The sequence below is a fragment of the Sparus aurata genome, chromosome 5 (assembly GCF_900880675.1).
Source record: "Sparus aurata chromosome 5, fSpaAur1.1, whole genome shotgun sequence".
Classification (NCBI taxonomy): Eukaryota; Metazoa; Chordata; class Actinopteri; order Spariformes; family Sparidae; genus Sparus; species Sparus aurata.
The window spans coordinates 19,147,733-19,175,231 of NC_044191.1; the positions used below are offsets into that span (position 1 = coordinate 19,147,733).

The 27,499-nt window shown below is 40.8% G+C and overlaps 1 protein-coding gene across 7 annotated transcripts in view; it reads right to left on the bottom strand.

Annotated features, from left to right (window-relative positions):
• The window catches only part of wdfy3 (WD repeat and FYVE domain containing 3), a 101,234-nt gene that overhangs the window by 49,872 nt on the left and 23,863 nt on the right, over positions 1–27,499 (bottom strand). For 6 of the 7 annotated variants that reach the window (XM_030416241.1, XM_030416237.1, XM_030416238.1 and 3 more), the window contains exons 4-16: positions 24,651–24,760; positions 20,977–21,204; positions 20,477–20,669; positions 19,242–19,428; positions 18,983–19,149; positions 14,611–15,090; positions 13,597–13,701; positions 11,595–11,788; positions 8,161–8,432; positions 7,361–7,558; positions 5,680–5,763; positions 1,408–1,597; positions 671–885 (exon numbers count right to left, since the gene is read on the bottom strand). In XM_030416241.1, coding sequence (XP_030272101.1) covers positions 671–885; positions 1,408–1,597; positions 5,680–5,763; positions 7,361–7,558; positions 8,161–8,432; positions 11,595–11,788; positions 13,597–13,701; positions 14,611–15,090; positions 18,983–19,149; positions 19,242–19,428; positions 20,477–20,669; positions 20,977–21,204; positions 24,651–24,760 — 2,623 coding nt within the window. The remainder of the gene's footprint in view (positions 1–670; positions 886–1,407; positions 1,598–5,679; positions 5,764–7,360; positions 7,559–8,160; positions 8,433–11,594; positions 11,789–13,596; positions 13,702–14,610; positions 15,091–18,982; positions 19,150–19,241; positions 19,429–20,476; positions 20,670–20,976; positions 21,205–24,650; positions 24,761–27,499) is intronic. The other variant, XM_030416242.1, reaches the window with a different exon arrangement.

The following is a 27,499-nucleotide window of genomic DNA, read 5'->3' on the forward strand; positions in this document are numbered from 1 at the left end:
AACCAATCACAATTGTCTTGGCCCAAGCTAAACCCAAGATGTCGCATCAGTGCCCCTTCAAACAAAAATAGTGTTTGGGTGAACTTATTTTGCACAGGGGGAGGTGAGCACTGGCATTTAAATAGCTAAATCTCTACAAAATAAAAGGTAACACAGCAGCTAGCTTGTTTACCTTTGTACTGTCAAAAAGGTTACTGCTCGAGTAACTTGCCAATTTAAGCACGTAGATCGCTAGATTAGAGATTGTTCTTGTCGTTTTATGTAGCTACAGGGAGTTTGAAAATGGTAACATGCAGATAGTAGAAGGGACAGGCTTATTACAGGCTTGTACCAACAGTTCACATCTAGTGAGCCAGACCAAAATGCCCTAAAATGGCCAATGCACAAATGACACACTCTTAATATGGGTGACAACCTTGTCTTTCTACTAGCACTACTCTCAGGCCAAATGTCTTCCAGCCAGTTCAACCAAACCACCAATCAGCACGTCTGTCTGTTTGAATAGACCTAACCAACGAGGAGGCAGAAAGACAGTTAAAAGGGACAACTTGATGTTTATGTTGAGCTCAGACATAATAAACACACACTGGATGGTCCTTTTTAGTAATGTTAACTTTAGGAAGGTAGTAGCCACAACGAGATAAGAATAAAACAAATAAATTGTCAGTACCTGAGGGCCATTGGCTGAAGGGCCTGTGAAGCCAGCCTCTCAAACATCCTCTGCAGCGGCGGGTGCAGTGGATGGTCTTCGTCACCCAGGGCCTGACTGCAGCGCTGCAACAGCCGCTGGTGGAGGCAAGCTTCACACAGCACCTGCTGGTTCCTCTCACTGTTCACCAGGAGCTGGAGGATGTTGGCCACTGCCAGCTGTAGGTCGAGGGCATGCTGGAGGAAGAGGAAGTTTCCTTCATTTATGAGGCATTAATTGCACATTATTTAATTATTCATGTGATTATTATTCTCTTAATTTACTCTATGATTTTTTTTTTATTTCAAAGTAGACATATTATGTCAATTTTCAGGTTTATCATTTGATATTTGGTTACTTCTAAAATAGGTTTACATGATTTAATGCTCAAAAAACGTATTCTGTCCAGTGCTGCAGCCGAGCACTTCAGGAGCAGTGTTTTCTATGGGAGAGGGACGCTTCTGTAGGCATGGACTTTTTAACTTTAATGATCTTTTACATGCATAAAAACCTATATAAAACACTGATGGAAAAGAAAAAAGGGAAAAAGTATAATTGGTCTTCTTTAAGATACATGAATGCTGAGAACAGGCTGTCTGGCCAACTGACATAAAAAGGAACAAAAAAAACAAAAGGAACTTTCCTGCCCTGCATGTAACCTCTTCGCCCATTTTAACAGGAAGTACATGTCAGCACATTTCCTTCTTGCGTTTCCTCACCTCTGGCTGGCTGTCGGAGGAGACGGAGGGCAGCAGGTCCAGCATAGCCAGGACGGCACCCGGGTGAATGACCACCATATCGGACAAGGATGAGGAGGAAATGGGATGGGAGGGGTTGGCTAGGTGGAGCTTCAGGTCTGTCAGGACTTTGACCGGGGCGGGCGGGCCTGATGTGCCATAGTAGCCATGTCTGGAAGCATAGGGAGGGAAAAAGTCACACTTAGTTAAATCCAGTTGAGTCAACACGGACACATCTACCACATGAAAACATGAACAACTTCTAGCTGCAGAATGTAGGTGGGGTGGTATTTTTAAGGTTTTGATTTTCTTTTTGTCACACAAGAAGAATCCTAGAATTTTTGTGTTTGGCATTTTGTTTAGCAAGAGAGGCCCATGCTGATCCCTGTTAACAAGGTTCTGTGAATAATAATGATTAAAACAACAAACCAATTTCTTTCAATCTGAGGTGGGATATTAGCACCTGCCCCGAGCTATGTGAAGGGAAATTTGGGTTGTAGGATATAAGTGCTTATTCTATAAGCCTCAGAAGTTATCTGGAGGCACTGCATGACTGTAAAATATGTAACTGGCTCACAAAAGTAAGGGAAGTGGCTGCTTAATATTCAGATTTACAGTCACAAATTCTGCCAGCAAAAAACCTTTTAATGGCTTAGTCAAAATTCTTATAATGACAACTGAAATAATAACGTCACTGAATAAATAGAAGCATTGTATTTATTTTTTATTTATTTATTTATTTTTAAATATTTTTTTGGCCTTTTTATGGCTTTACTGACAGGTAAGCTGAAGATATGACAGGAAACAGGGGGAGAGAGAGGGGGAGTGACACGCAGCAAAGGGACCCAGGCCGGGAGTCGAACCCAGGTCCGCTGCAGAGCCTCGGCACATGGGGCGCACGCTCTACCAACCGAGCTAAACGGCGCCCCGAAGCATTGTATTTAACACTCCAACTTTAATTAACATGACTCAGCTATCCTCACATTTCAGAGATCAGGGTGTCAGTCGGCTACTATTTTACCCAAAGCACAGAGCCCTTCCTCATGTGCAAATAGCAGAGAGCAGGATATCTGCTGGGGCCTGCAGTCAGGCAATTAGACAAAATAGGCGCGTTGCTGCGATGCAAATTACAGAGTGGCAAATCCCCCCTCAGGAGAGACGCCGTGCTGGAAAGGGCTGGAGTCAGCATAAAGTGCTGGAGGGGTTGGATGTGGAGCAGGAAACTTAACTGGGTTGTTCTTGTTCACAGCAACCACTTTAATTGTTTTTAGAATACAACTGAACTTCTCAGGTATTATCTCCTGCGTTGTAAGACAAGGGGGGATAAAGTTTGTGGCCACAGACAAAGCTGACCTGCATCTGGCAGGTGGCAACATAAACATGAACTGTTTTATGCTATCAGGAAGTGGTAGATGAGAAAAAAGGTTTCCTGTCCTAATATCATGAACAAGGACAATAAACAAGTTTGTCGAAAAAATTAGCAACGAATCTGATGTCTGAATATCTAAATCAAAGAGAAAACAAACTGCTGTGTGTTTGAACTGAAATCAAAGTCAGGGAAACCAAACGGTTGCACATGAGAAAGGCAAAGAAAAACAAAGAAACCAAACTGCTGATTAAAGATGTAATTGCAAATGAAACCTTACAACTACACATCCAAATGTTTTTTGACTCACAATCAGTCTAATTTTATCTGTACACTCAAAACTATTGTTTCATACGTTGACCCACAACATACTGAAAAATGCAACTTGTCCTTTTATTTGTTATGTAGACAGACTTTGTTCATATGATGGAAGTGCCAAGTGAATTAATGTAAGTAGCATTCTGTGACGTCCAAATTCATCAAAGGCTTTCACTTATAACACTGTGCTTAAACTGAAGTGCGTCACCATAATATAATCCCCAACAAAAAATAAATGTTTTGGTTCATTTTCTTTTGTTTTTAGCTTTTTAGCATTAATCTTCAGTTGCTAGAAATCTTGTCTAGATGTCCTGTATTTTTGTTCATTTGTTTATAGATAGAAAATATACTGTTAAGTGAGTATATTATATTTGTAAGCATGGAATCAGTTGTTGTTAAAATCAATAAAGACATTGTTAGAAAAAAATAGGATTAGCTATGATAGAATAGTTTTGTTTGAGCAACATAGCCTTTTTTTCCTGTTAATCAAGCATTTTAATTTGGACGGCGGTCTTAACGAAAATGACCTAAAAACTACTATTTTTACTATTTTCTGTTTTTAGATTTAACCACCTTAGTGTGGACATCTAAGGGGACAGCAGTAAAAATATCAGCAGTAATAATATATACACACAGTTTTCAGACTAACCACTGTTAGTTAAACATAAAGCTCTTGCTGTGTCAACTGCATAATCAAAACATTAATTGCAGCATTTGTATCGCAAACTGCTGCCGTTTTCTTCGAGGCAAAGCTCAGTTCACAATATGTTTTGGGGCTGCTAAGTATCATTTGAATGGAGATTAAATCATGGGACACGTTTTCATTTGAATCAAACCAAACAAATCCAAAGTAATACGCGTCTCACTGTGCTCACATCTTATATGTTCTGAAAAAATTTACAGAACAGAAAACAGTTTTAACAATCCAATGAAATATCATCACAATCACAGACTCTTCTATATTTGCTGAATGATGGTAATAAAGCTGAAATACTGTAAAAAACAAAAGGAAGAGCTTTTGGTGAAGTTCACAAACAAGGATGAGGGTCTCATCATGTCTTGTTGTCAAATTAGTCCACCTCATGAATATGCAGCCTTGGAGCTGATCCAGGCAGACAGAAGGGGTGACTGAGAAGAGACCCCCAGATTCACCTTGACAGTTATTACAGCTAACTCAAGACAGAGTACACTTAAAACAACCTTTTTTCTTTTTATAAATTAAATTCAACTAGCAGCAGAGTCTGGGTTTGTGTGCATGTTGGGGGGCTTCAGTTGAGAAAAGAGAAGAAAAGGAGGGGGAGGAGCAGGAGAGTGAGGAGGAATGTGATGAGGAGGAAAATGCCTACTTTAGACCAACAGTAATTTGAGTCTGTACTCTTCTCACTGCCCGAGAGTGGCTATGGAAAAATGTTTCAAATACAGTGATGAGACTGACATTTCTCTGTGTTGACAAGAAAAATATATCTCAAAGTGATTCATTTAATTCTATTTAAGTTGGTTTGTCACACAGTCCTGATTTTTGAGTGATTTTCCGCTGCGTCCAGCAGACCATGTCACATTTTTTCCAGATTGAGTCATATTGATCGTTCTATCCATTATCCAAGGTTTTGATCTCAGATTTAAGACTTTAAACTAAAATCAAGAACACATTTTAAGATGATAGCAAAAACCTATGAGGCAGATTGTGTTACAGCTGATAAATCATTTGTTCTTTCATGGCAATAGAAACTCTTGCTAAAATAATTAGTCAATTTGCAGCAATTTTGATGATTAATTTATTGATTGAGCCATTTGTTAAATGTGAGGATTTGCCGAATTTCCTATAATTTTCTATCACTCAAAGGCATCAACTCACAATTTTCATTATCCATGTTAAACCTTATCAAGGAATTATTTGCTTATAAATCACTAGAATAAAATAACAAAATGGCAATCACAATTTCACAAATTGAGACAAGGAAAAGCATCAAATCCTCATATTTGAGAAGTAGGAACCATCAAATATTCGGTATGTTGGCTGGAAAATGTATGAAAACACTTTGCCCAAATCTGACTTCCTTCTTCTACTTTCCTGTTTGATTCGCAGTAAACCGTTTCATCTCAGTAACTCGGCTGATGGTTAGCACCTGGCCACATCTGCATGATTTGCTAACTGATTCATGTAGCAGAATGGTTCATGATCATTTTATCACTTTTGTGTGCTCTTTGGCATCGCTCACACAGCCAGCAAACCAGATTTGATCCTGTAGCCAGACTGTTCGGGATGTTATTTGCAAATGATCAGATTAGATCTGTGTATCCAAACATCACCAACCTAACTGCATTGGTGCTGTGGTAACGACGTAGGTGTCATGAGCTTCTAGCTCTGCCTGAACAGAAGCTGAGGTTGGGGAGCCTGTGGACACTTTTTTTTGCTGTTTAGATTTCCAAAATCAATCTGGACATCATCCTGTTTAGCCCAAAAACACATGTGGGTTGGCAGTCTTAACAAGAACTTAGTGTCAACTAACAGTGAGGAAAATGGAGAGGAAGGGATGAGGGTGAGGAAAGTGGCAGAGCGCTGTAGCTACCTCTTCCTGGCGAGTGCTGGCGTGCCCCACGGCGAGGGCAGCGAGGTCTCATGAGTCAGGCAGGGAGGCACCTGCTCCGCACGACTGCATGGCAGCGCACACACACACACACACACACGCGCACACACACACGCGCACACACACACACATTCAGAGGTAAAGGGCACAGGCAGGGAAACACATTCAAACACATGCATGCACATACACACACATAAAAGCACAGGTATTCAAACACCCATGTGCACACACACCCACACATGCAGCCGCGCAGATGGACCGGGCCGAGGATGAACAGCCAGACAGCACCAGAGGTTAAAGGAGGAAAAAGAGGAAGAGAGAAAAGAAGGAAAGAAGCTGTTAGTGGAAAGCTGAAAGGAGAACCAGGATCAGAGCTACAGCTGGAGCACATGCATGACGCCAGCTACAACTACACATGAGAAAGGTGTGTAGTGTTGTCATAGTGACCAAGGACTGCAAATGTAATACTGCTGGAGTTTGAAACTTTTAGCACTGCAAACAAAACTGCCTCCAGGTGTCGCACACATGCAGAGAAGAAGAAATGGCAAAAGAAGATTGTAACCCATGATTGAGCAGTCTGTGTCTTAACTGCACCGGTGATCAAGTCTAATCAACCAGAACAGCATCGAGACATATTTTCAGCTCAATCCCAGCAAACCTTAAATAGTTACACAATGTGTATTTCTATCTTTGTCAACTCTTTATTGATATACAGTCATTTTTTTTCTGGTGTCACAGTGGAAAATACAGTGACAACACTACCTGGCTGTGCAACTGAGTCAGAGCCACAGCACACTTCTTTATTAACGTTTTCAGCTACCAGAGCTCAGCTGTGTGTGTCTCAGCTGAAGAGCCGAAGTGTGACTGTACAGTATGACATGAATGAGGTCAACACAGCTGTGGACCTGCTTAACACTTTCAGAACACACAGAGGTAACTGACTGAGCACAGCCTCCAAATGTTCTTTTCACTTGTACAAAAAAGTTTCGATCTCCAAGTTGTGTTTTTTAACAATAATTCCCCTCTGACTTAATAAATTGGATCCTGAATGTCAAAAACATTTTCATAGAGGGTTCTTTCAAGATTCAAATGAGGCCAAAAGCATCACAATGGATGCTCACAAGAGGAAGAAAAATAAGTTGTGGGTTTTATTAGGAACTCCAACATGTTAAAGGATTGAAGAGAAAAATGTGAGGTCCTTAATCTACTGCAGAAATGTTCACAAGGAACATGTGGAAGCAATCTACTGAGCTTGAACTAAAAACTCCTTGATTCTCTTTTACATTAGGAAAAACACTCACTAAACTGTTTACGTATTTTGTATTTAACCACTGACAGAAGATGAAAAACATGTTGACGTAATTCATTAATTAGGCTCAATATCCTGACTACACGCAAAGAGATGACAGCCTCCAAGTTATGTTTGACCCTTCTGTTGTAATCTATGGTGCAACATACTATATACACCACTGAGGGAGCCATGCTAACTGCTGGTTATCGTCTGAACAGAGAAGACTGATTTCCTACTATAAGGTGGTGACCTTTTGGCATTTAGCTGTAGGATAAAACTACTTAAGACGTGTAGTGTGAAATGTGTTGACCCTTTTGTTTGCTTCACTTAACGTCTGAGCATCAAAATGCCCAGTTCCTGACATCCACTGACCTGTCAAATGAGTCTGTGGCCATCTTGTACAGGTAGATGAAGAGCTTGCTGCAGTGTTTGAGTGTGGGACAGACACTGTCTCCTGCGCAGCCTCCGGGGGCAGCCTCGTCCTCCAGCAGCCTCTGGAAAGGCTGGGCATTGGAGGGGAACACGCCTGTGGGACCGAGCTTCTTCGTGTCTGAGAAACAGCCCAGCAGCCTGGTTGGAAGTAGAGAGAAATGGTTAACATGAGGAAAGTTTGGTTTTAAAAAGGACAAGGACAGACTGCCACAAGGTTTACTTGTTGTTTTTGTTGGTGCGTGGGTGGGGGGAGTTTTTCCTTACTTGAATCTAGAGTCTAAGGACAGTTTCTCACACTGTACAGTTTGTAATGCTCCCTGTGCCAATTTGGATTTTTGGTTTATATAAATTAAACCGACTTGACTTGACTACCGACAGAACTGGACTTTGATATGTCGTGAATTTTCCTACAGTGGGGAATTAAAAAAAACACCAAAGAAGACACTTCAGATGTTCTTTGAGCGCTATCCTGCCTCTACGCTACAATAGTGTGAATAGTGTACAATAGCGTTCACACAACAAAAAATCTGAATAGTTTGACCAAAAAAAAAAAATCTTTACTAAATTCATGACCATTTCTTTCTTCCTGACCTTTTAATCATATCTCTTGGCCTACATCAGCAGATTGTTATGTTTGTTATCCTGGTAGTTAAAGGACTGTGGTAACTTGACAAAAGACAAATTCAACTCTAAGGACAGTACTCCATTCACTGACAAAGGTCTAAGGAGGTAGACCTTACCTCACAGCATCGGCCAGCTTCTCATACTGGATCTCCGTGCGGAAGAAGTGGGAGTTTGCGGGCTCGTAGCGCATGGCGGCGGTAAGCGTGCAGAAGACGGTGTGCAGAAGCTCAAAGACTTGGTTCTGGTTGACACGGTCCCAGCCATGTCGCGGCGGCTGGCACAGTGACCGCTCCATGGCCACCAGTAAAGAAGTGATGTAGACAAAACCGCCAACCTTGCGGAACACTGTCCGGGTGCGGTGACTCTCACGCAACACCGCTAACAAAGCCTGAAGAGAAGAGAGAGAGATGACTGGAGTTTAAATTCTTTATTTCACGACTACGATGAGCCGTTTGCAAATAGGTAAAAGAAATCTAGTAAAGAGAAATCATTAGTTTTTATCAGTGATGAAGATAACTAAGTACATTTACTCAAGTACTTTAATTAAGTGCAACGTTAAGGTACTTGTACTTCAATTTAATGCTGTGTTACACTTCCAGCCCACTACATCTGGAGGGGAACTTACTTTTTACTCCACTTTATGTACTGTATATGCATCAGAGCCAAAGCAGCACATTTTCATCTATTAAATCCGCAATTTCATAGATAAAAACACTGAAACTGAAAATGCTGAATATCAGATCCAATAATTGACCAAGTCGGTACCACCAGCGCAAGTAATGCCAAGTCAACACTAAATATACAGTTTATACATTTATGCAAATGTATGTTCAACCTACTTTTACTTGTAGTGTTGATATTTAAGTGCATTTATTACCAGAAAGTTACTTTTTCTATTTAAGTACATGTCATATCAGACTTTCACTTCATAACCATTTGTATGGGTGACTTTCACTTTTACTAAAATAATATTTTAACACGATATATTTACTTTTATTCAAGTATGACTTTTGGATACTGGTTTACATATTGCTGTCCCTGAGGTACATTAGTTTATTCTGATGAAGTCACACAAACCCTGTTTCACATCATTTTAATCACTTACTTATTTTAAATCTTGTTACTAAATTATTCTCCCCCATTTTGAGTTTTCATGTCAGTTGTTTTTTGGTGTCTCATTCAGTCATATCTATATTCATTTACTCATTTCCCTTTTATTCTTTTTAGGCAGGGAAACACATTTATGAGCCCCTGTGGGTTTCTTTGTCTCGCTGCACCGGCTGGATGTTTTTTATTCCCTACATTTTTCAAAGATTTATTATTCGCATTTGCAAGCAACCTCAACTGAAACATCAAACTGTAACCTAGATATGAGTGTGGGGACCTAAAAACAGCCCGAGAGCAGAGAATGGCTGTGACAGAAAACAGTTTTAATTGGCAACTGAAAAGTGGAGAAAACGTCTGGGATCAACAGCAGATGAAGCTTTTGAATGACAAAGGTGAAGTGGATCGTGACACTATGTAGGGATCAGTACCACTTTGCAGGAAAAACTTCCAAGCTTCTTTTTTTGATACAAACAATGTTGGCATGATCGGGAAAAGACATACAATATGTATACAATATTGTATGATAGGGTAAGTTAATACTTCTAAGCATTGTAAACATGTCACCACATTATCAGTATCACAGCAAAGAATACAACAAGAACACTGGCAAAAATCTCAGTTCGGTCCCCATTGTGATGTCACTTCATTTCAGATTGCCTCATTTGTTGTGTATCTATATTATCAAAAAAAACTAGCATGTTATCATTAGAGCGCCATCTACTTCAGAAACACTAATTCATCATAGTCCTAAAATAACCTGCTTTCACTTCTCAACACAATGAAGATGTTTATTTCTACCATTTGCCAAGGTTGCAAGACATTCTTTCCGTTAAAATTTAGGCCACAGCACCAATAACAATAGGTGAATGTTCAAAATCTTAACTGCAATATTTTCTTTCCCCAAGACACTCTCGTGTCTGTTTCTACTAGTTGTCAGAACAAGCCGTAAACAGTTGTCATGAGGACTATTTCTTCATTAAAAGGTAGCTCTGATGAAATCTGTCAACAGCAGAAGCAGTGGGATTATGGGAACACTGTTTCAGGAAAAAAACATGCTGCTGTTGAAAACACAAAAAAACATGTTCAATGTTTTGAGCCCCAAATAAAATGCATTTAGAGTCTGCTCTACTGCAGTGGCAACAGAAATCTCAGTGATGGATACAACTAAACAGAGAAAAATAATAGAACACAAATTATTAACACATTTGATACTCTTATATCTTAATAGAGAATTGTATCCATTTTGCCAATTTCTACAAGGGAATGGATGTGACACATATATTCAAACTATATTGTGCAAAGTCATTGACATAGTTTCAGATATGATGATTCATCCCAGTGGAAGAAGAGAGAACAAACGAGAAGTAAAAACAATGATGCGTAGCACCGCTGAGCCAGCTGTTTCCTGCTGCATTAAAATACCGCCAGTCTCAGCACAGTGGTCTGTTTTTGACAGGATGTTGAACACATCCTCTTCCTGTTCTCCAAACTGGGAAATTACCACCAGTCTGCGATGTATGCTGGTAACATTTAGCTTTCGGGTGACTACTTCACCAGCCGTGAGGAGGCCTTGAGGATTACACACAACACATCAGGTTTTTGTCTGTGCCCTCCTGAAAGATTACAGGGTTAAATGTGCACTTTCACAAGACTAATCAGATTAATTTGGAGATCTATTTGTGTGTCTGCAGTGTGTTCCTGTCAACAGTACATAAACCCCTATGACAAGCGAGGAAAAAAGATTTTACTCAAACTGGAATTTATGTAAATTCTTTTCCAGTCATTAGATCATTTTGGGGGGTGATAATTAAAATCCCTGATTAGTGGAATTGGGGAAAAAATGCTGAGGGGTTAATCCAGACGCTTTCAGAAGGCGTGAGAATAACCTCGTCTGAAGGAGTGGAATTTGAAAATGCAATTATGCTTCAGAAAATGAGCCGCTCATCCTGTGTGTGTGTGTGTGTGTGTGTGTGTGTGTGGTTTGTGTGTATGTGTATGTGTATGTGTCTGTGTGCCTTAATGTGCACCTTGCACTTACTGCCCCCCGGTTTGAAGCAATTACTGTATGCAGGGCTTCAAATGCATATTGATTTTTTTAAATTACAGACTTTCCTTTCACTCAGTGTTCTCACTAAAACTAAGGTTTGCTTGTGCTGAAATTCTTCTCCTATACATTACACTCCATCAAGATAAAGTTTACATTTTAGCAAAAAAACGGATCATATTTGAGTTAAAGAATTCTCCAAAGAGATTTATAGTCTTCCAGACTAAATATTAACAATATGAGTAATATAATCCCATGAGACAAAGCCTTTGGAACAAATTAAACATTCAGTAAAATGATGTATATTTAAAACTGATTAAAATGATCCAACCTGAAGAATAAGATAATTTGAATAATTTGAGTAACTGAGTGTGTGACACAGGGACAGTTTGTCATTACCCGCAGTATGTCCGTCTTCAGCTGTAGTTCACTGGACGGAGCAGAGTGCATGAGGCCCAGCAGTGTTCCCATGTCGTCGTCTCCGCTGGGCGACAGGACGAGCTGCTGGATGATGAGCAGGGCGTGTTCCCGACATTGGCGGTACTTCACGATGTTGTGGACACAGCGAGCGCCGCCAAACTCCCTAAACAGAGCTGGGAGACAGAAGGACAGAAAGGTCAGAGGAGGTGGACAGGCACAGAAATCAAGTCTTTTTGGTTCATTTAAAGATTTTAACTGAGCCCAGGCCAGGATATAATGAGCATACTGTTACAAAAAAGAGCCCAGAGCTCACATTTTCTTTTAAGACCCAAAGATATTTGATTTACAGTAATATCAAAGTAAAAAAAAGCGGCAAGTCCAGACATCAGAGGCTGGATCCAGAGAATGATTTGACATATCCTTTTATATGCTTCATTTTAGCCATTTATTTTAATTTAGCTATTTCTATTAGCAATTGCATTGCTAGGAATATATTCAAATTAAATTCCCTTTTAATTGATTAGGCAAAATCGACTGAAAATGTCTGTAATGTCATTTTGCAAGTGAGTTGTGAGAGATTGATGTTCGGGTTTTGGTGAAACTTGGCGAGATAAAACTCTGACCTTGGCTTGTGCTGTTTTGGCACCCACTGTGTGACAGACTGTGCAGTGATTGGATGCTTATTTTAGACCTTCACAAAAGAGTGGGAGGTTTTTTATTTTCTATTCAAACTGAAAGCCTGAGCTTTGTCATTAAGTTTCATCATGTGGATGCTGTAAAGTCAATTGAAACGGATAAACCATCTTTAAAAAACTGGTTGCTCGTGACGTTGCTGATCTATGTTTATCTGAAATCTCAGTCTGTTTACTGACCCTGCTCTGACCTGAACTTTTAGTATCATTCTTCTAATTTCTTGACACACTGAATTTCCTCCTACAGTTGCACGCATTTCAAGTCTCTCGAGATAAGACGGGCAAGTGAGCTGAGAGCCTCAAGCGTAAAATGTAAATGTAATCAATGTGTCAGAGTGGAGGGCTTCAAACATCATCACTCATCATCCTGTTTTAATGACGAAGCCAACCAGTCATCAAGGTCAAAGACAGCTGTTAGCTGTCACTGTGCAACCTGTTGGTTATGTTTGTGTTTCATCAATAAATTTTTCTACGGCTCGCCAACACACACAGTCAGATAGAGAGAGAGACACACACACACACACACACACACACACACACACACACACACACACACACGGTCAGCAGTCATATGGGATTAGATGGATGTTTAAATAATTGTAATAGGATACTTCATTGATCGAGGAAAATTGTCTTTCCCCTCCATCTAAACAGACAGGTCAGAGGTCAGCATCTCTAGAGATGGTAGAGAATAAGTGCTTTGCTCAAGGACACATCAGTATGGTGGATACATGCAGAAACAAATGTCCATTTGCACTTGTTTTGGCAAAAAAATCAGGACACTGAGTGAGGTAAAGGAACACCCTTTAAAGTGAGGTTAGTTTCGTTTGAAGCTTTTTTTAGGGCCGAAGAAGCAAGCGGCGCGAAGGCCCTCTTGAAATGCAAGGAATGATTATTCTTTCATTCTACACCTAAAGTATATTGCTTTGTTGAAGGCATAAACATGCTCAAAAACTCGCCTCTTATCACAACATTCAAACGTTTAGCTTTGTTTATGGGTGTCGGCAATGGCGTGCCCCTTAAAACGCAGTCCCTAGGAATACTTTGTAGTCAGGGCCCGTTTATCACTGCTTGCAGTTTTAATTATATTTCCTCATTTTTGCTGTTGACTGAAATGAAAGAGTTAAAGAAGTTCAAAAAGGGTATCTGGAATAAAGGAGAGGAGGTCCAGTTGGTTAAATTATCAAAAAACATCCTCTTCATATCTTTAATACCCATCTTAAGACCGTTAAGACACATTCTGAGAAACTACCAATCCACAGTAAGTGTGTGTGTGCGCGTGTGCGTACCTGCATTAGTGTTGTTGGAGCCCTGCAGGAGCACAGTCAGTGTCTCCATCACCAGCCAAGCCAACTGCTTCTGCTCCTCTGCCACAGTGTTGTTTTTACAATCAGCTAAAGACGGAGGGAAAACAAAGGTTAGGATCAGATGACATCATGACTGCAGTAAATACACACTGTGAGCAAATAACACTAATGATATAATGAAGGGCATGCAGTAAAAAAATGAGGACAAGGAATACTTCTACCAAAGGGCAATAACACAGTAGAAGGAAAACAGAATTTAATTTTCCGACGGTCTATATTTGTAGAAATGTACATTTTTAGCTCTAATGGCTTTATAATCTGCTCTTGATTCTTCCAGTGCATCTCAGGTCAAGCCTGTAGTTGGTAAGATCCATTTAGCTTGTAGCTAAATGAGTTAAACAGCCTGTGGGGTTTTTCAAGGCTTAGATATTATTCTGTATGGTGCCACTGAATTGGTCTTTAGTCCTGGACTGTTGATTTGACTTTCTGGTTTGCGTTTACAGATCTAAAATGGAGTGGTGTATTTTTCCTCAGCACTACTACAAAACTATTTCAATAATACTGACCTGAAACTATTAGGCTCTTTAAAAAGCACATCAACACCTGTTAAAAAAACCTCTATTTATTGACCTTCAATGGTTTAACTTCTCACAGTGTGCCTGTTTTTAGGTTAATCTTTAAAAACTCATTGACTGATTTCTGAACCAAGCAGTCATTGGAATCATATTTGCATTTTGCAAAATATACAGTGTTAACTATTTGGTCCAAATTTAGAATGGTCCCTAATCATGATATGTTTTAGTCACAGTTTAGATCACCCCATCCCGTTTTGGTCTGCCACTGCTAGGTTAATGACTTTACATGTAGCACACTTCAAAACATTTTGTTACAAATAAAATCAAGGAAGTAGGATTAATTCTGCAGCCCCATAACAGTCCACTCTGCACATTTTCACCAATCACATAAATAAGAAAGAATATCAAAGACGCTACTCACCTTGGTCATTATTGTGTGGTTGCTGTTGCGTGGTTGGATCTTTAAGCAAGGCAGCGTACTTGTGCAGCAGGTTGACCAGCACCTCCAGTAGGCCAACCTCCCGAAGCACATCATTGAACACCGGGTCGTGCCTGGCAAGCTTCAACAGCGTCCGAACAGATGTGATGCTGCAGGCGTGCGACGTGCTCGACTTGAGCAGCACGCTGACGCTGAAGAGCTCCTTGCATGGCACGTAGTTGAGGCTGAAGACGACAAACTCCAGCAGCTCGAAGTACTTGGCCTGGGCCTCCGGGAGCTTGGCCACGCGATCTGCAAACTGCGACAGGGTGTGCTGAGACTCCAGGATGAAGTAGTTGGCAGGCTCTGCTGCGTAGATGTTTCCGATGGCATCTAGGAGCATGCAGGCCAGGCGGCTGGTTTTAGCCCTCAGGAAGGCGTTTTGTAGCACAGAGAAAGCCTGAATATTACGCACTGTGTGGCCTGGAGAGAGAAGAGATGAAAAGGGAGAAAAGGTAAGAGACAAAACAAATAAAACTGACTGATCAGAAAGTAAATTAAATAAATTTATAATGACCCTGGTTGGGGCAATAATGGAAGCAAAAAACAAAGTGGGTGGAAACATCCCTCTGCTTTGCTTTGTGTATGAATTTAAAGCACAACAGCATTAAAAACACAGAGTGGAAAGATGGAAGCTGAAAACACATTTACATTTCTCACACTCAGACCTACATATGATTCTGCTAGACTCGATCCAGCGATACAAGAACGGGATTCTTGGCCTTGAAACCTCCCTGGCTACACTGAAAGCGGACATCTGAGAGCACTCCTGATGTTACATGCAATGAGACCAAAATGCCCTAGAGGTGCATTAAACCCAAAGAGCAGCAACTGCAGGGAGAGTCACACTGGGAAATATAATCTCATGGCACGGAGGGGAGTTACATATCTTTTCACAGCTTTTCACAGCATCTAGTCTAATATTTAGCCAAAGGAAACCCCAAACCCTGTTAAGATGCTTTAACCTACAAAACAAACAATAAGGTGCCCTAATTTGCTTTAAAAGGGGTGCATCAGTAAGCCAGAAGGCAGTGCAGCATAGCAGTCAAACAATCAGGAGTTTTGGGATGAATTATCTTTATAAAAGTTATTTACTGCTATTTAGTAAATGACTCATGTGTTTTCAGTTCTTTAATAGGTTTATATGGTCCTTTTGTTCAGAAGGATTATATTCCTGTTTGCTCTTACAGAACAATGATAATAAAATCACACAGAGGAACCCTTTTTTATTTTGCATGAAATTGTTCTTTAAAATGTTTCTGAATGACTCCAAAGAAACTAAAATGACATCCATTTTGTCGCTTCACACTGCAGCAGGACTGGTCTAACTTGTAGGTAATGCTCCTTCAACATAATCCCTCATCATCATCATCCATTTACATTGTTTAAAGATAAATGTTTCCACTTTGCTTTGTCAACGCAGCATTTTAGTGATAAAGCACCATGGGAAAATACCTCTATTTGATGGCAACATTTACTAGACAGTTCTTTATTTAGGTCCTATGTGTTTTGGGGGTAAAAACTGAAATATTTTAAGTCAATTAAAACATGAGGTGGTGGTGTGTCCTTAATTTAGAATGGAAGGATAGAGAGAAAGGTTTAAGTGCAAGAGCATGATGGATGGATGTTATCCATGAACTACATTACACACATAATCTGACCTCCATTTTGGGGTTGAGTAGCTAACATAAAACCACAAACTATAATTCACACACACAAACATGTACAAAATAGTCTTGAGGACGTGTGTCAGCACACACACACACCAAAGCACACATAGCCCTTAAGTGAATGTGGCGCGGCTAATTAGGCGTGTAAGCGGACCCTCACACCATGATGGCTCCTGGTAATGACTCTGCACACAGCTGGAGCTGTCATTTGGTGGGTAAACACGAGTGCGTATATGAGTGAATGCCCCGTGTGCTTGTGTGCTCGTGTGCGTGTGTGTGTGAATGTGTGTGTGTGTGTGTGTGTGTGTATGTGTGTGTGTGTGCGTGGCTCTGTTATTGCCAGAGTGTATGAGGTTAGAAAGTGGGAGGTCACGACACTATACAGCTACTTGTAGCATTAAAACTTGTTCAACTGGAAATATTTTAGCATATGTGTTTAAAGTCTACTTCAAACTCTTTACAGTCTCTTTAACAGATGTACTGTCACAAACTACTACTACTACTAGTACTTCACATTCTGATAATATAATAACAATAGGGGACACAGGGAAAACTGACACAACACCGAGTGTATAAAATGTTTGATATTTATTAAAAGAGAAGTATAGCGAGGGCTTTGCACTGTGTTAAGTACAACATCATCTCTTAATATATTTGAGCTCTTTGTTTTTCAATGTATTAGTTTTTTGTTTATATTCTGTATTTCTTTGTGAGTATCTTAGTATATAATATTTTGGGTTATGTTTTTAATTTTCTTTGACAGTATATCATATATGCTTGATACAGTATGATACAGTATAATTGTCAGGTCTATTTTTAGTTGCTGATTTGGATAATGAGCTCCAGAGTCACATATCGTTGAAAGTAGCATTGTCAGAGTTATCTCAATATTCTCTATTCCCATTTTAAAATGTTGTTTTATGGATTAAAAAAACGTTATTGTGTAACAAGTGTAAACAAGACTGCAGGCACTCCCATTTGTATTTCACAGCTTGTTCACATTGTGCTGTTATAAAGGAAGCATGAATGCGTTATAATTATTTTGGATGTAAGGTGGATTTGACTGCTCATATAAAGATCATCCTGTTTCTTTAACATAAAAACTGAAAAAAGAAGAGGGGGATGCAAGACAGAAGGACACTGGGGACAAGTTCTTGGGCAGTAGAAGTAAAAATGTGGCCCCAAGACAATTCTCTGAACCACTAAAGCGTCTCTGGACTCAAAAGAGCCCATTTGTATGCAGGAGGCTTCAGGCATTCGTCTCCAGCAGTGTGACAGGCGGCAGAGTTGCCATGGTGTCTGTAAACAGGTTAAGCTGACTGAGATCAGCCAAGCATCAAAGTCATTTCAGGGATTAAGATCTGACGGGGCGATACGGTGGTAGGGGTATACAAGACGTCTTTGCCGCAACGAATTCCTCTCGTTTCAGGATTTTGGGTAAACTGAGTTGGTGGGAGAGTGGGGATTTAAGAGATGAGCTTGTGATCAGAAAATCACTGGGATGTATCCTGGATGGGGGAGGGAGAGAACATCTTAACTCCTTGACATTTACTGTCAAAGTTTCATTCATTAGATGATGACAACTGGAGAGATGCACTATACCATGTCTTTAATCAGTCTGCTGTCGGGTGTTGTTGTTTTGCTTTGGCTGTCTTGTGTCCACTACAAAATGTCACAACATTTATTTGAAATATCTGACACCTCCTTCCCCTTATTCAACCTTCTCAGATATATCTGGAGATAGCAGAATTTAGCATTTAACGATAAGCTCTGCTATTCTACAGCATATTTTTGTTTTTGTCATTCCATCTCATGAAAAAACACACAACAATGTGTTAGTCTGTCTCTTAACACTCTCTTAGCCAGTGAGAAACATGCAGTCTTCATTAGGAGACTATTTTTACAGAGGCATACAGAGGACCGATAGAGAACTTGTTGTCACATGTTGCAATGACATTCACTTGAAGCTCAATATCAGTAAAACCAATGATCTTGATGGATTGCTGCTTTGTGTCTATTAGCGTGTAAGTACAAAATCCTTGGCTGTGTTCACATGCTTGTACGGACAGACTGAAGGACGCCAGCGCGTAAGGTAACTACCAAATTTCTGTTTAAGAAAGCACGCATGACTCAAGATACATGTCATCAACCGACATTAAAAGATGGCAAAATTCAAGTTTCGGCATCTCAGTGCAAAGAAAATGAAATTGTAAGATCTAAAAGTGGATGGATGAAAGTATAGCTGGCTGCGGTGACACTTTGCATGCAGCATGCAGCATGCAACTTGGAACACTTCCTGGAAGGTTTGCCATATTTTCATTTAATTAAGGGCATTCCACTCAGATCAGAGAGATGAATAAGTGACAGACAGGAAAAGGTAATGTCTCCTTTTATTAAGGAGGGGACGTTTTTCGCTGAAGCAAAACAAACTGATCAAGAACAGATACCTATGAGTCGTGTAGTCACTGACATTCCAGTACCAGCTAATTATTACTGTGAGCAAGCCCCAGGACCGCTAAATCTAAGTACATGTCTGGTTCATCAATAAAAGTGCAGCTAGTTATGGAACTATGAAATTATGAATTATGAAAGCAGAAAAATGAATTTTAATGATCAGCTAGCTGCAGTTGCTACCATTAACATACCTTTCCCAGAGGGCTGTGGGAGAACAAAGCCAGGCAGAAGGAAGGGGGCTCCGGTTGTCAGGCCTGCAGGTTTCAGCTCTGTCACCCCATATGTAGTTAGGCAGGTGACCAGGTTGACCAGGTCCTTCAGTGCATCTTTCGATTCGTCCTCCTTGGCCTGCTCCAGTCTGCATCCAGAAAGAACTTGTATGAATATTCATTGGACACACTCAAGGAACAAGCAAAATGTTAGCTGAGGGAGTGAAGTTCAAAGTTGTACCTGAGCATGAGATCGCAGAGGAAGGCATAACCCTGGCACATTCGAAAATCGTCCAGCAGGGTCTGTGACACATCACTGGAGTCCTTGAGGAAGCAGGAGAGGCCGGCGAACATCTCCACAATCTCCAGTGGGGACAGATCATCGGACTGCTGCATGTTCTGAACACATGTGCCCAGGCATTCCTTCTCTGTGAATGGAAGGAGGTTTAAGACAGAAGGGTTTAACAGAGAGGACAAAAAGGATTTCAGATGTGTGACAGATGTGTGACAGAATGTATGGAAATCTAATTTCCATACATTCTGTCACACATCTGAAATCCATACAAGATCCAAAATATACAAAATCCATACAAGATGTGCTACTCTTCTTATTGATCTCTTTGACTAGAGAGAACATTGTTCTTAGCCAGTTCAAAGCTGTTTGCATAATCGGCAAATTCCGCAAACATCAACTTCATTGACTAGTACATACTTTAATTAGATTAAAATCTTAGTTATTTAGACTGCTCTCCACTTCCCAATGTGGTAATTTCTGAAAATCAGAGTTGCAGGGAAATTACGAGAAGCCAAAGCGCAGCCACTGCACTTCCAGTTTCCAGTGGACACAAAACTGTACAACGGCTCGTAAGTCTGGTTTCAGTGAGTCTTGTTCCCTATTCGTGTCTAAAACTAAAGCACAACATTGCAAAAAGATTTGTACGTGATCTGTGCTAAATGTGTTATGCTAAAGCATAAGAAACTCATGACTCATGGATAGCAAAATTAAAAAAGGAAGCAACATGTTTTGTGTTGTAATATTAATCACCCTATTGTAAGTCTCTGTTTCAGAAAAACAAAAAACTGTTTCAGTTCAATATGCCGAATACAAACTTGTAAATTCTACTAAATCATTTGTGTGCTTTAAAAATATCAGAAAGCAAACTCTTTGGTTAGCTTTGCTAGCATTCTCACAATGCCTTTTTTGTTACTAAGGTGCATGACAGATGTTAGTCTTGCATGCGCCTCCTTGTCAGCTCTGTAGATTACATTTTTATAGCTCCAGTATGTGGATTTCACTGCGTTTTCCTATTTTTCATGTGGCACAAAGGCACATCACAAAAACTCCAGATGTGGTTTGGATGATTAGAACTCCAATGTATTGTGGGTAGTATCATTACAAACACAAAATTAAGTCTCATCTGACCACAACTAGACTGTGTTTGATGAAGTACACACGGGCTGTGCATTTGAGCATACCATGTATGTATTTGACCACATTGACGCTGAGGCCATGTCGGGAGATGGTTGTGAGGACCTCCCCGGCACTCCTCCTCCAGGGCAGGTTGTGAGGGGGGCACCAGGAGGTGATGGCACTGAACAGTAGCTGTAGGTCGTCCTTTTGGGCAAGCTCCTCCGCTGGAGACACAAAGGTGCATAGCTTCACCAGGATCTGCAGGAGAGTAAAGGACAGAAAATGTACTGTGGGCGAACGCATAAGTGATCTCATAAATCTTGCTAGTCAAGCCTAAGTCTGGGCCTAAATGCCTAAATGCCTTTTACAACTGCTAAGATTAATGTAAAATGTATTCAGGATACTGGCAGTCAGAGTAAATGAAATAACAGCATGTTTACAATAAAGGAATTACTAATCCTTTGTTTATTAGTGCACATGTGAATTTAAGTATTCACCTGAGAAATTCACCTAGTCCTAAGTGTATTATTTCCTCATTAATATTGAAATATAAAAATTATTTTACCTGGACGAAGACTTTCTGGAGCAGCACCCTGCGGTCAGCCAGGGGAAGCTCCTGCTGGCTGTGGCCCTGGCCTGAGGTCTTCTCCTGGGTGGCTGGTGGTGGTGGCGGAGGCGGCTGGGGTGTGGGTACCACAGGGGCCTCGGCCATGTGAGGCAGGTCGAAGAACAGGTAGAGGCATTTGACCAGCGTGGACGGTACAGACATAGTTGTCATGCAGTCCACCGTTTTCTGAAGGTGAGGGAACAGGGAATGAAAGGTGAGGGAGTGCAAAAGACATTGTGAATTATAAATAAGACAGATGCTTTAAAAAAGAGCCCAAAAGTACCAAAAAAGAACTCAGGGGGCCACAGTGGTGGTTTATAAACCACCTTTTCAATACAAGGTTTGCAGTAACGTGTGGTATCATCACATGTCAGTGTCATCTTGACTCTAATGAAGAGTCCGCCTGGAATATTCCATCATTTCCCAGCCTGAACTGCAGAACAACATCTACTGAATGCATAAAGATGAAAATGTTTTCTCATTTTTAAGTTTGGTAAACGGGCATTTTTGTTGTGTTATGACTCATGGTTGTGCTTCTGAGATGAAAAAAGCGACAGCAGTAGCTTTGAGGGTTTCGTGTATGTGTATGTGCATGTGTATGGCAAGGAAAATGACTGAAGAAAGAGATGGGGTTTGTGCTCACTGAGGCGAATGATTCAGATAATCAAACGCTGCCTCCCACACACTCGCACACACACTGACAAATTATCTTGCTCCTTCTTTCACTTACACACATGAGCTCTCATAAGACACGCACGCACACACACACACACACACACACCAGCACGTGCACACACGCACGCACACAGCCACACACAGTGGCTGGCTGAAATGACCCTCCCATTTACTCCAGCTCTGTCTGCACAGCAGAGAGATGGTGGACTCAGGAGGATGGATTGCAGAGCCCAGCAGGCACACACACACATACACAGCAGGCACAACAAATGCACCCTCACACACACACACATTAGGTCCCTCAGCTGATCGATGGGAAGAAGTTGGGGAGGGAGACACTGACAGTGGAAGCAGGTCTATAGTTAATAGTGAGTCAGTATAACCGAGGAGTGGTGTGTGTGTGTGTGTGTGTGTGTGTGTGTGTGTGTGTGTGTGTGTGTGTGTGTGTGTGTGTGTGTGTTTACAGAGTGTGACATATTGGCCCTGCTGCAGCTTTAAGGTCAAGGTTACTGGTAACAGTCAATCAGAGAGAAAACCAGAGAGAAGACAATTTATTAGATAGACGTGTCTGTGCGTGTGTGTGTGTGTGAGAGAGTGCACATGCGCAAATGTGTGTTTAAGGGAGTGAGAGACACACACAGAGGAGGAATGAAAGGGAGAGGAAAGTACATCGGGAATGCAGAGCGTGAAAGGCATCCTGTAAAAAAAGAAGACGGACAGGAGGTAGAGAGATGGAGCTACAAATACGAGTATTGCTGTTTTATCATCTAAGGGACAAGAGTGGGAGGTGAGAGGAAAAGAAAAGGGGAGGGGGTGAATGCATGGGGGGGAGTGACGTAAGGTTTATGGGAGGACGGCTGCCAAGAGAATCCTTTGTTTTACTGTCTGAGACACAGGAGGAACGGAATACAAATCCATTAAACCCAGTCACTCACTGTCTCTCACACACATACACACAAACAGGACAGTGAGCCTTCCTGCTTGATGATAGGTCATTCTTTTTCCTGTCAAATTTGTGTGCACTGATATCAAACGGTTCTATGGCAGTATAATGAAAGTGTTGCCTGACTATCAGAGTGAAACAGGTGCAGGCTGGAGGTTTCAAGTGACAGACAAATGCTGGTAAATGTTGGCTGTGGAAGGGAAGTTTATTATTGTTATTCAAATGAGACCGCAGCATTGACAGTGTTGTCAACCCAAAAAGATGATCCAACAGAATACTTAAATATTATTCTGTTGTTTATAATAGATAGATAAAACATATCTGCGAGTAGGGATGAGTATATTATCAAAGTTCTTAAAAACTGCCATCTCTTGTTGGAAAAGATCGTTTGCACTAGAGATGTAATCCATCTACCGTTTCCAGCAGTTGCCACTGTATTGAATTTGGAGTACAGAAGCAAATAATGGAAGGGCACAGGCAGCATTAGCCTCTATGGCAGATCAGACTGCAAGCAAATGAGTTTGTTTCTCAAGTCAGATCTAGAAGATGGAGTGTTTGTATTGTTATCTGTAAGTGACCAGATTGGATCGGGTGTTAACATCTGAGCACGTGAAATGTTTGTTTTCATATTCATTTTAATGAGTTGGATATTTCCGACTCACTGAAACAAAAGCTGTGAAGTTGTGTTGAGACTTGTGAATATTGCCTCATTTTATATTTACCATCAAGTTTAAAGCTCAAAGATGGGCACTTTAAACCAATAACACATTTAAATGGTGAATGACAGATGCAACTTGTCAAACTTACTCGAGATTCATATGTTCATAGGGGAAAAAACACTTCCCTGGTTCAACAAGAAAAGAAAATATTATTACTTAAAACAGACACGATCCTTTAAGTAAATGAAATGTACAAGAAAGCACTGTGAAGAGACTGCCAGGACAGTAAAGCTGAAAAAGCTCCTCACAGAAAGGAATCTTAATTTCAGTGAAGTGCAAGTGGTTTCAATCCTCATGTGTTTGTTGTGGGCAGCAGTGAGACCACTTCAGACAAAACAAAAAAAAATCTTGGTTTTATCCCCTGAAAGAAGAGTTCTTTACAGCACCAGAACATTGTCTTAATCACGATGCAGCAGACACAAACCAACATCAACACAGACTGTATGTCACCATTCTCTCAAGCCTCGAAATGTATTTTTCCATAAACTCTTCTTAAAGGTGAATTAAATGTGAACATAGCAGTGGTTAAACCAAACCTATAGTAAAATACTTCTAAAAGAATAAAAATGTGATTAGTGTGTGTGTTTTTCTCTGTAACTCAAAGGAAAAGCAGAGTGGAAAAGGGGAGAGGAGGAAGCATCTGACTCAACAACAAGGGTGAATTTCTGATGAGCAGCGGAGCAGGAAAAGCGGCCGACCAGCTGACAGCGACGCTAGCCCCAAGACCTCCAGAGGAATGCAGGCCGAAAAGTTCAAAAGATGTCTGTTGGTCACAATGCAAGAGCAAGACCTCGCTGTCTAACCTCTAAACCAGGAGCCTGAGAAAGCTGCCATGTTAAGATTCAGATGTCGGTTCAGTGAGAGATGCATCACAAAACCAATTTAAAAAAAAAAACTATTCATTTGATATGAAAACAAATAACAAGCCACAAAAATCAGGAACAGCACCACATCTACCATTCAGTGCAGCGAAGCAGATTTAACACATGACTGTATTTGGAGAGAGTAGGGTGCGATGGGTCCGGTGAGGATTTTCACTTGTACTCAAGAGCCTGTTTCTCAGTTCTTACAGAGGCTGATGCTATTTTCTGCTGGGAGATCAAAGAGGGGAGATGCAAATGGGTCAAAGAAGAGACAGAACGCTGGGAAACACGAGTTGTTTCCTCCGATTTCATTGTGCATCTAGGCTCAAATGAGGGCCATCCTTACAAACACAGGCCTAAGAACGCACCCACAGTCTAATAATGGAGCCCAAAAAGAGCGTTGTGATGCAAGTACAGTGTTACTCTACCAACCTGTCCCGAGGAGGCCAACAGGTTGATGGTTGTCAGAAGCATCCAGCCACGACTCGCCTCCTCGCTCTGGTTCACCTCCAGGAACTGGACTATAGCACGACTGGCTGCCTCTGGAGAAGCAAACACACACACGCACACGCACATATACACGGTTAACTAGAAGGAAAGTGACAGCTCATTGTGGCAGGCAGATGGGCTGCTGGAACAATGATCAGTTATGCAACAGATAATTCATCTTGGTGGATGTGACATGAGTCTTGTCAACAGCCCACTGATGTAGGGATGAAAAAAACATAATTTGCATTAGTACATATTAAGAAAGTTATTAGCTTGTGGGGTAATATCAAGTGATTAAATCCTGCCTGAAGACTTAATTCCGCTGCTTTATAAACAGTGAAGGAGGAGAAGGAACTTTTTTGTTTACAGGTGAATTAGAATATAGTATATTACACTCTTTAGTGGACAAAATGTTTAGAGATAATACTATTGGCATTATGACAGTGTGACATGAACCGTCTGCATATATCATAGTTGGTTTGTGACAGGAGGAGAAAGTACCTAATATGTTAACCAACATGGCATGGCATGGCATAACATGGCAACCAGCAGCTAACTAGCAAATGTTAGCAAGTGAGCGAAGCCATGACCTAAAGTCTTGTTCTAGCTCAGTATTGCCATTTCTTTTCTGTAAAGAGCAAATCAAAATCAGTTGTTTTGATTATGACAGAGCACTGCACAGTCATTTGAGAGACATGAGTCAACTACTGACTCAGTCTAGAGGCCTGGTGACCAGCTGCAGGAGTGTGTGTTGCAAAATCAGAGCTATTCTCTCCTGAAAACAACACATCACATCACATGTTCAGACAGAGACAAGATCGAAACGATAAAGAAGGGAAAATCAGAGGAGGGAAGCTGGAGACGTACGACAATGTGAGTGCCTGCAAGTGTGTGTGTGTGTGCAAGTGTGTGCAAGTGTGTGCACCGTCTGTCAGCCTGTGTGACGTCTGTCCTGTGGGGAAGCCGCATTTAAAGCTGCCACTACTGTCAAAGCTTTGAGGAGATAGTGCCAGCTCACCTGTAGTGACGACTAACCTTTCATGTCAGATTCAATACACTTGCATTGCTCCTTTCAGAGTTCGTACACATTTTTCAAGGTCAAATTCAAGCACTTTTCAAGCACTTTTAAAGGTCATTTTCAAATTTTTCCAGCACCATATTGCTGGGGTAAAATACATGATCTACAGGAATATATACACTCATTTTTTATTTTTTTTTCACTTTTTATCACAATTATGTACACTGTGTTATGCTGTAAACTTCTAAAATTATGTTTCATAATAGCAAAAAGTTTAGAAATTAAACGAGAACACAAAGTTTTATCCAAAAAAATGGAAGCCACTTGGCGTTCTTCAGACACACTCGCACCGAGACAGAGAGACCTGAGAGCACCCTGTAATTTTCTTTTTTGACATAAATTTGTATGTTTCAAAATGCAGTGTTGGGAGTAACGCATTACAAAAGTAATGCAATTACTGTAATGCATTACTTTTTGCTGTAACGCAGTAATGCAAGGCATTACAAAAAAAATATTTTACTTGGTACAAATCCCAGTAACGCGTGTTACAATGCATTTTAAACCCGAAATTAAGTGGTGTGTTGTTTTTATACAAATTCGCCAACAGCTTCCTGTTAGTGCTGGAGAACTATTGATTGATGAGAAGACGACTGCAGCAGCAGACAAGTTGGACTCTACACTCGCAAGATGGACATACGCTCATTATTTTCAGTTCCTCAGAGACAAGGATGTGAAGAACATTATAGCTATGTGCACTTTGTGTGCAAAACCAAAAGATCTCTCTACCTCGCGAAACAACACAAGTAATTTAACAAACCTCTGGAGCGGTGCCACACTAACATTAAGCTAGTAACCAAAAGAAAGCAAACTGAGGATGAGAGCGGAGAAAAAACCAAGCAGCAAAAACATTCTCCCCTTCTGCGATGCTTGAACCTCAAGAAGTGAGGAGACTGTGGCAGAGTATGTTGTTGAAGATATGCTGCCACTTTCAACAGGGGATTCTCCGTCTTTTAGAAAAATTGTGAGCAAGATCCCCGTCCAGGCTAGCAATAACAAGGTAAGCTATCATTGCCTCAACAGGTTAGTCCTGCTGGGCTACTGACTATAATATATCAGCCAATAGAACAGCGACATAACGTCAATCTGTTTCACATCAGTCTGTATCCAGATAAAACATACAAAAACTTCATAAACATTAGCTAAAGGGCCTTACAATGTAGGCTAATCTTACTTTATTAGAAGTAAGTCATGAAAATGGGAGAAAAGTGAACATTTCCTTTTCACACTTAAAGCTCTTACGTATGTTAGTGCCTGGTGTGACGGTACAGAGACAATCTGAACAGTCAGTTTCTGACTCTGGCACTTTCAGCTCTGGTGCATCAAATTCGACCTTCTCTTCAGCCATCCTTCTCTATTGCTACCTGTCTGCATGTGTAACGACACATGGACAATCAGGCGCTAACTTAACGAGGTCACTTAACGTGATTAATGGTTTGTTAATTATTATTTAGCGTGTTATGGTTTAGCTAACGTTAGCGGTTAACATAAAGTGTTAACGTGCAGTGTTGGCCTAAGTTACTCAAAAAGTCTTAACTTACATTTCTTGTGACTGGAGAGCGCAGGCTCTCCCATTGCACAAATCTGCAAATATTTTTTGCAGACCTTGCATGACGCCACTCTTTGATTCGGTCCTTATCTTAACCATAGTTTGTAGTTATCATTTTCAAGCCAACGCTTGTTAAAACAACAGCCTCCCGGCATTTTGTCATCTCCT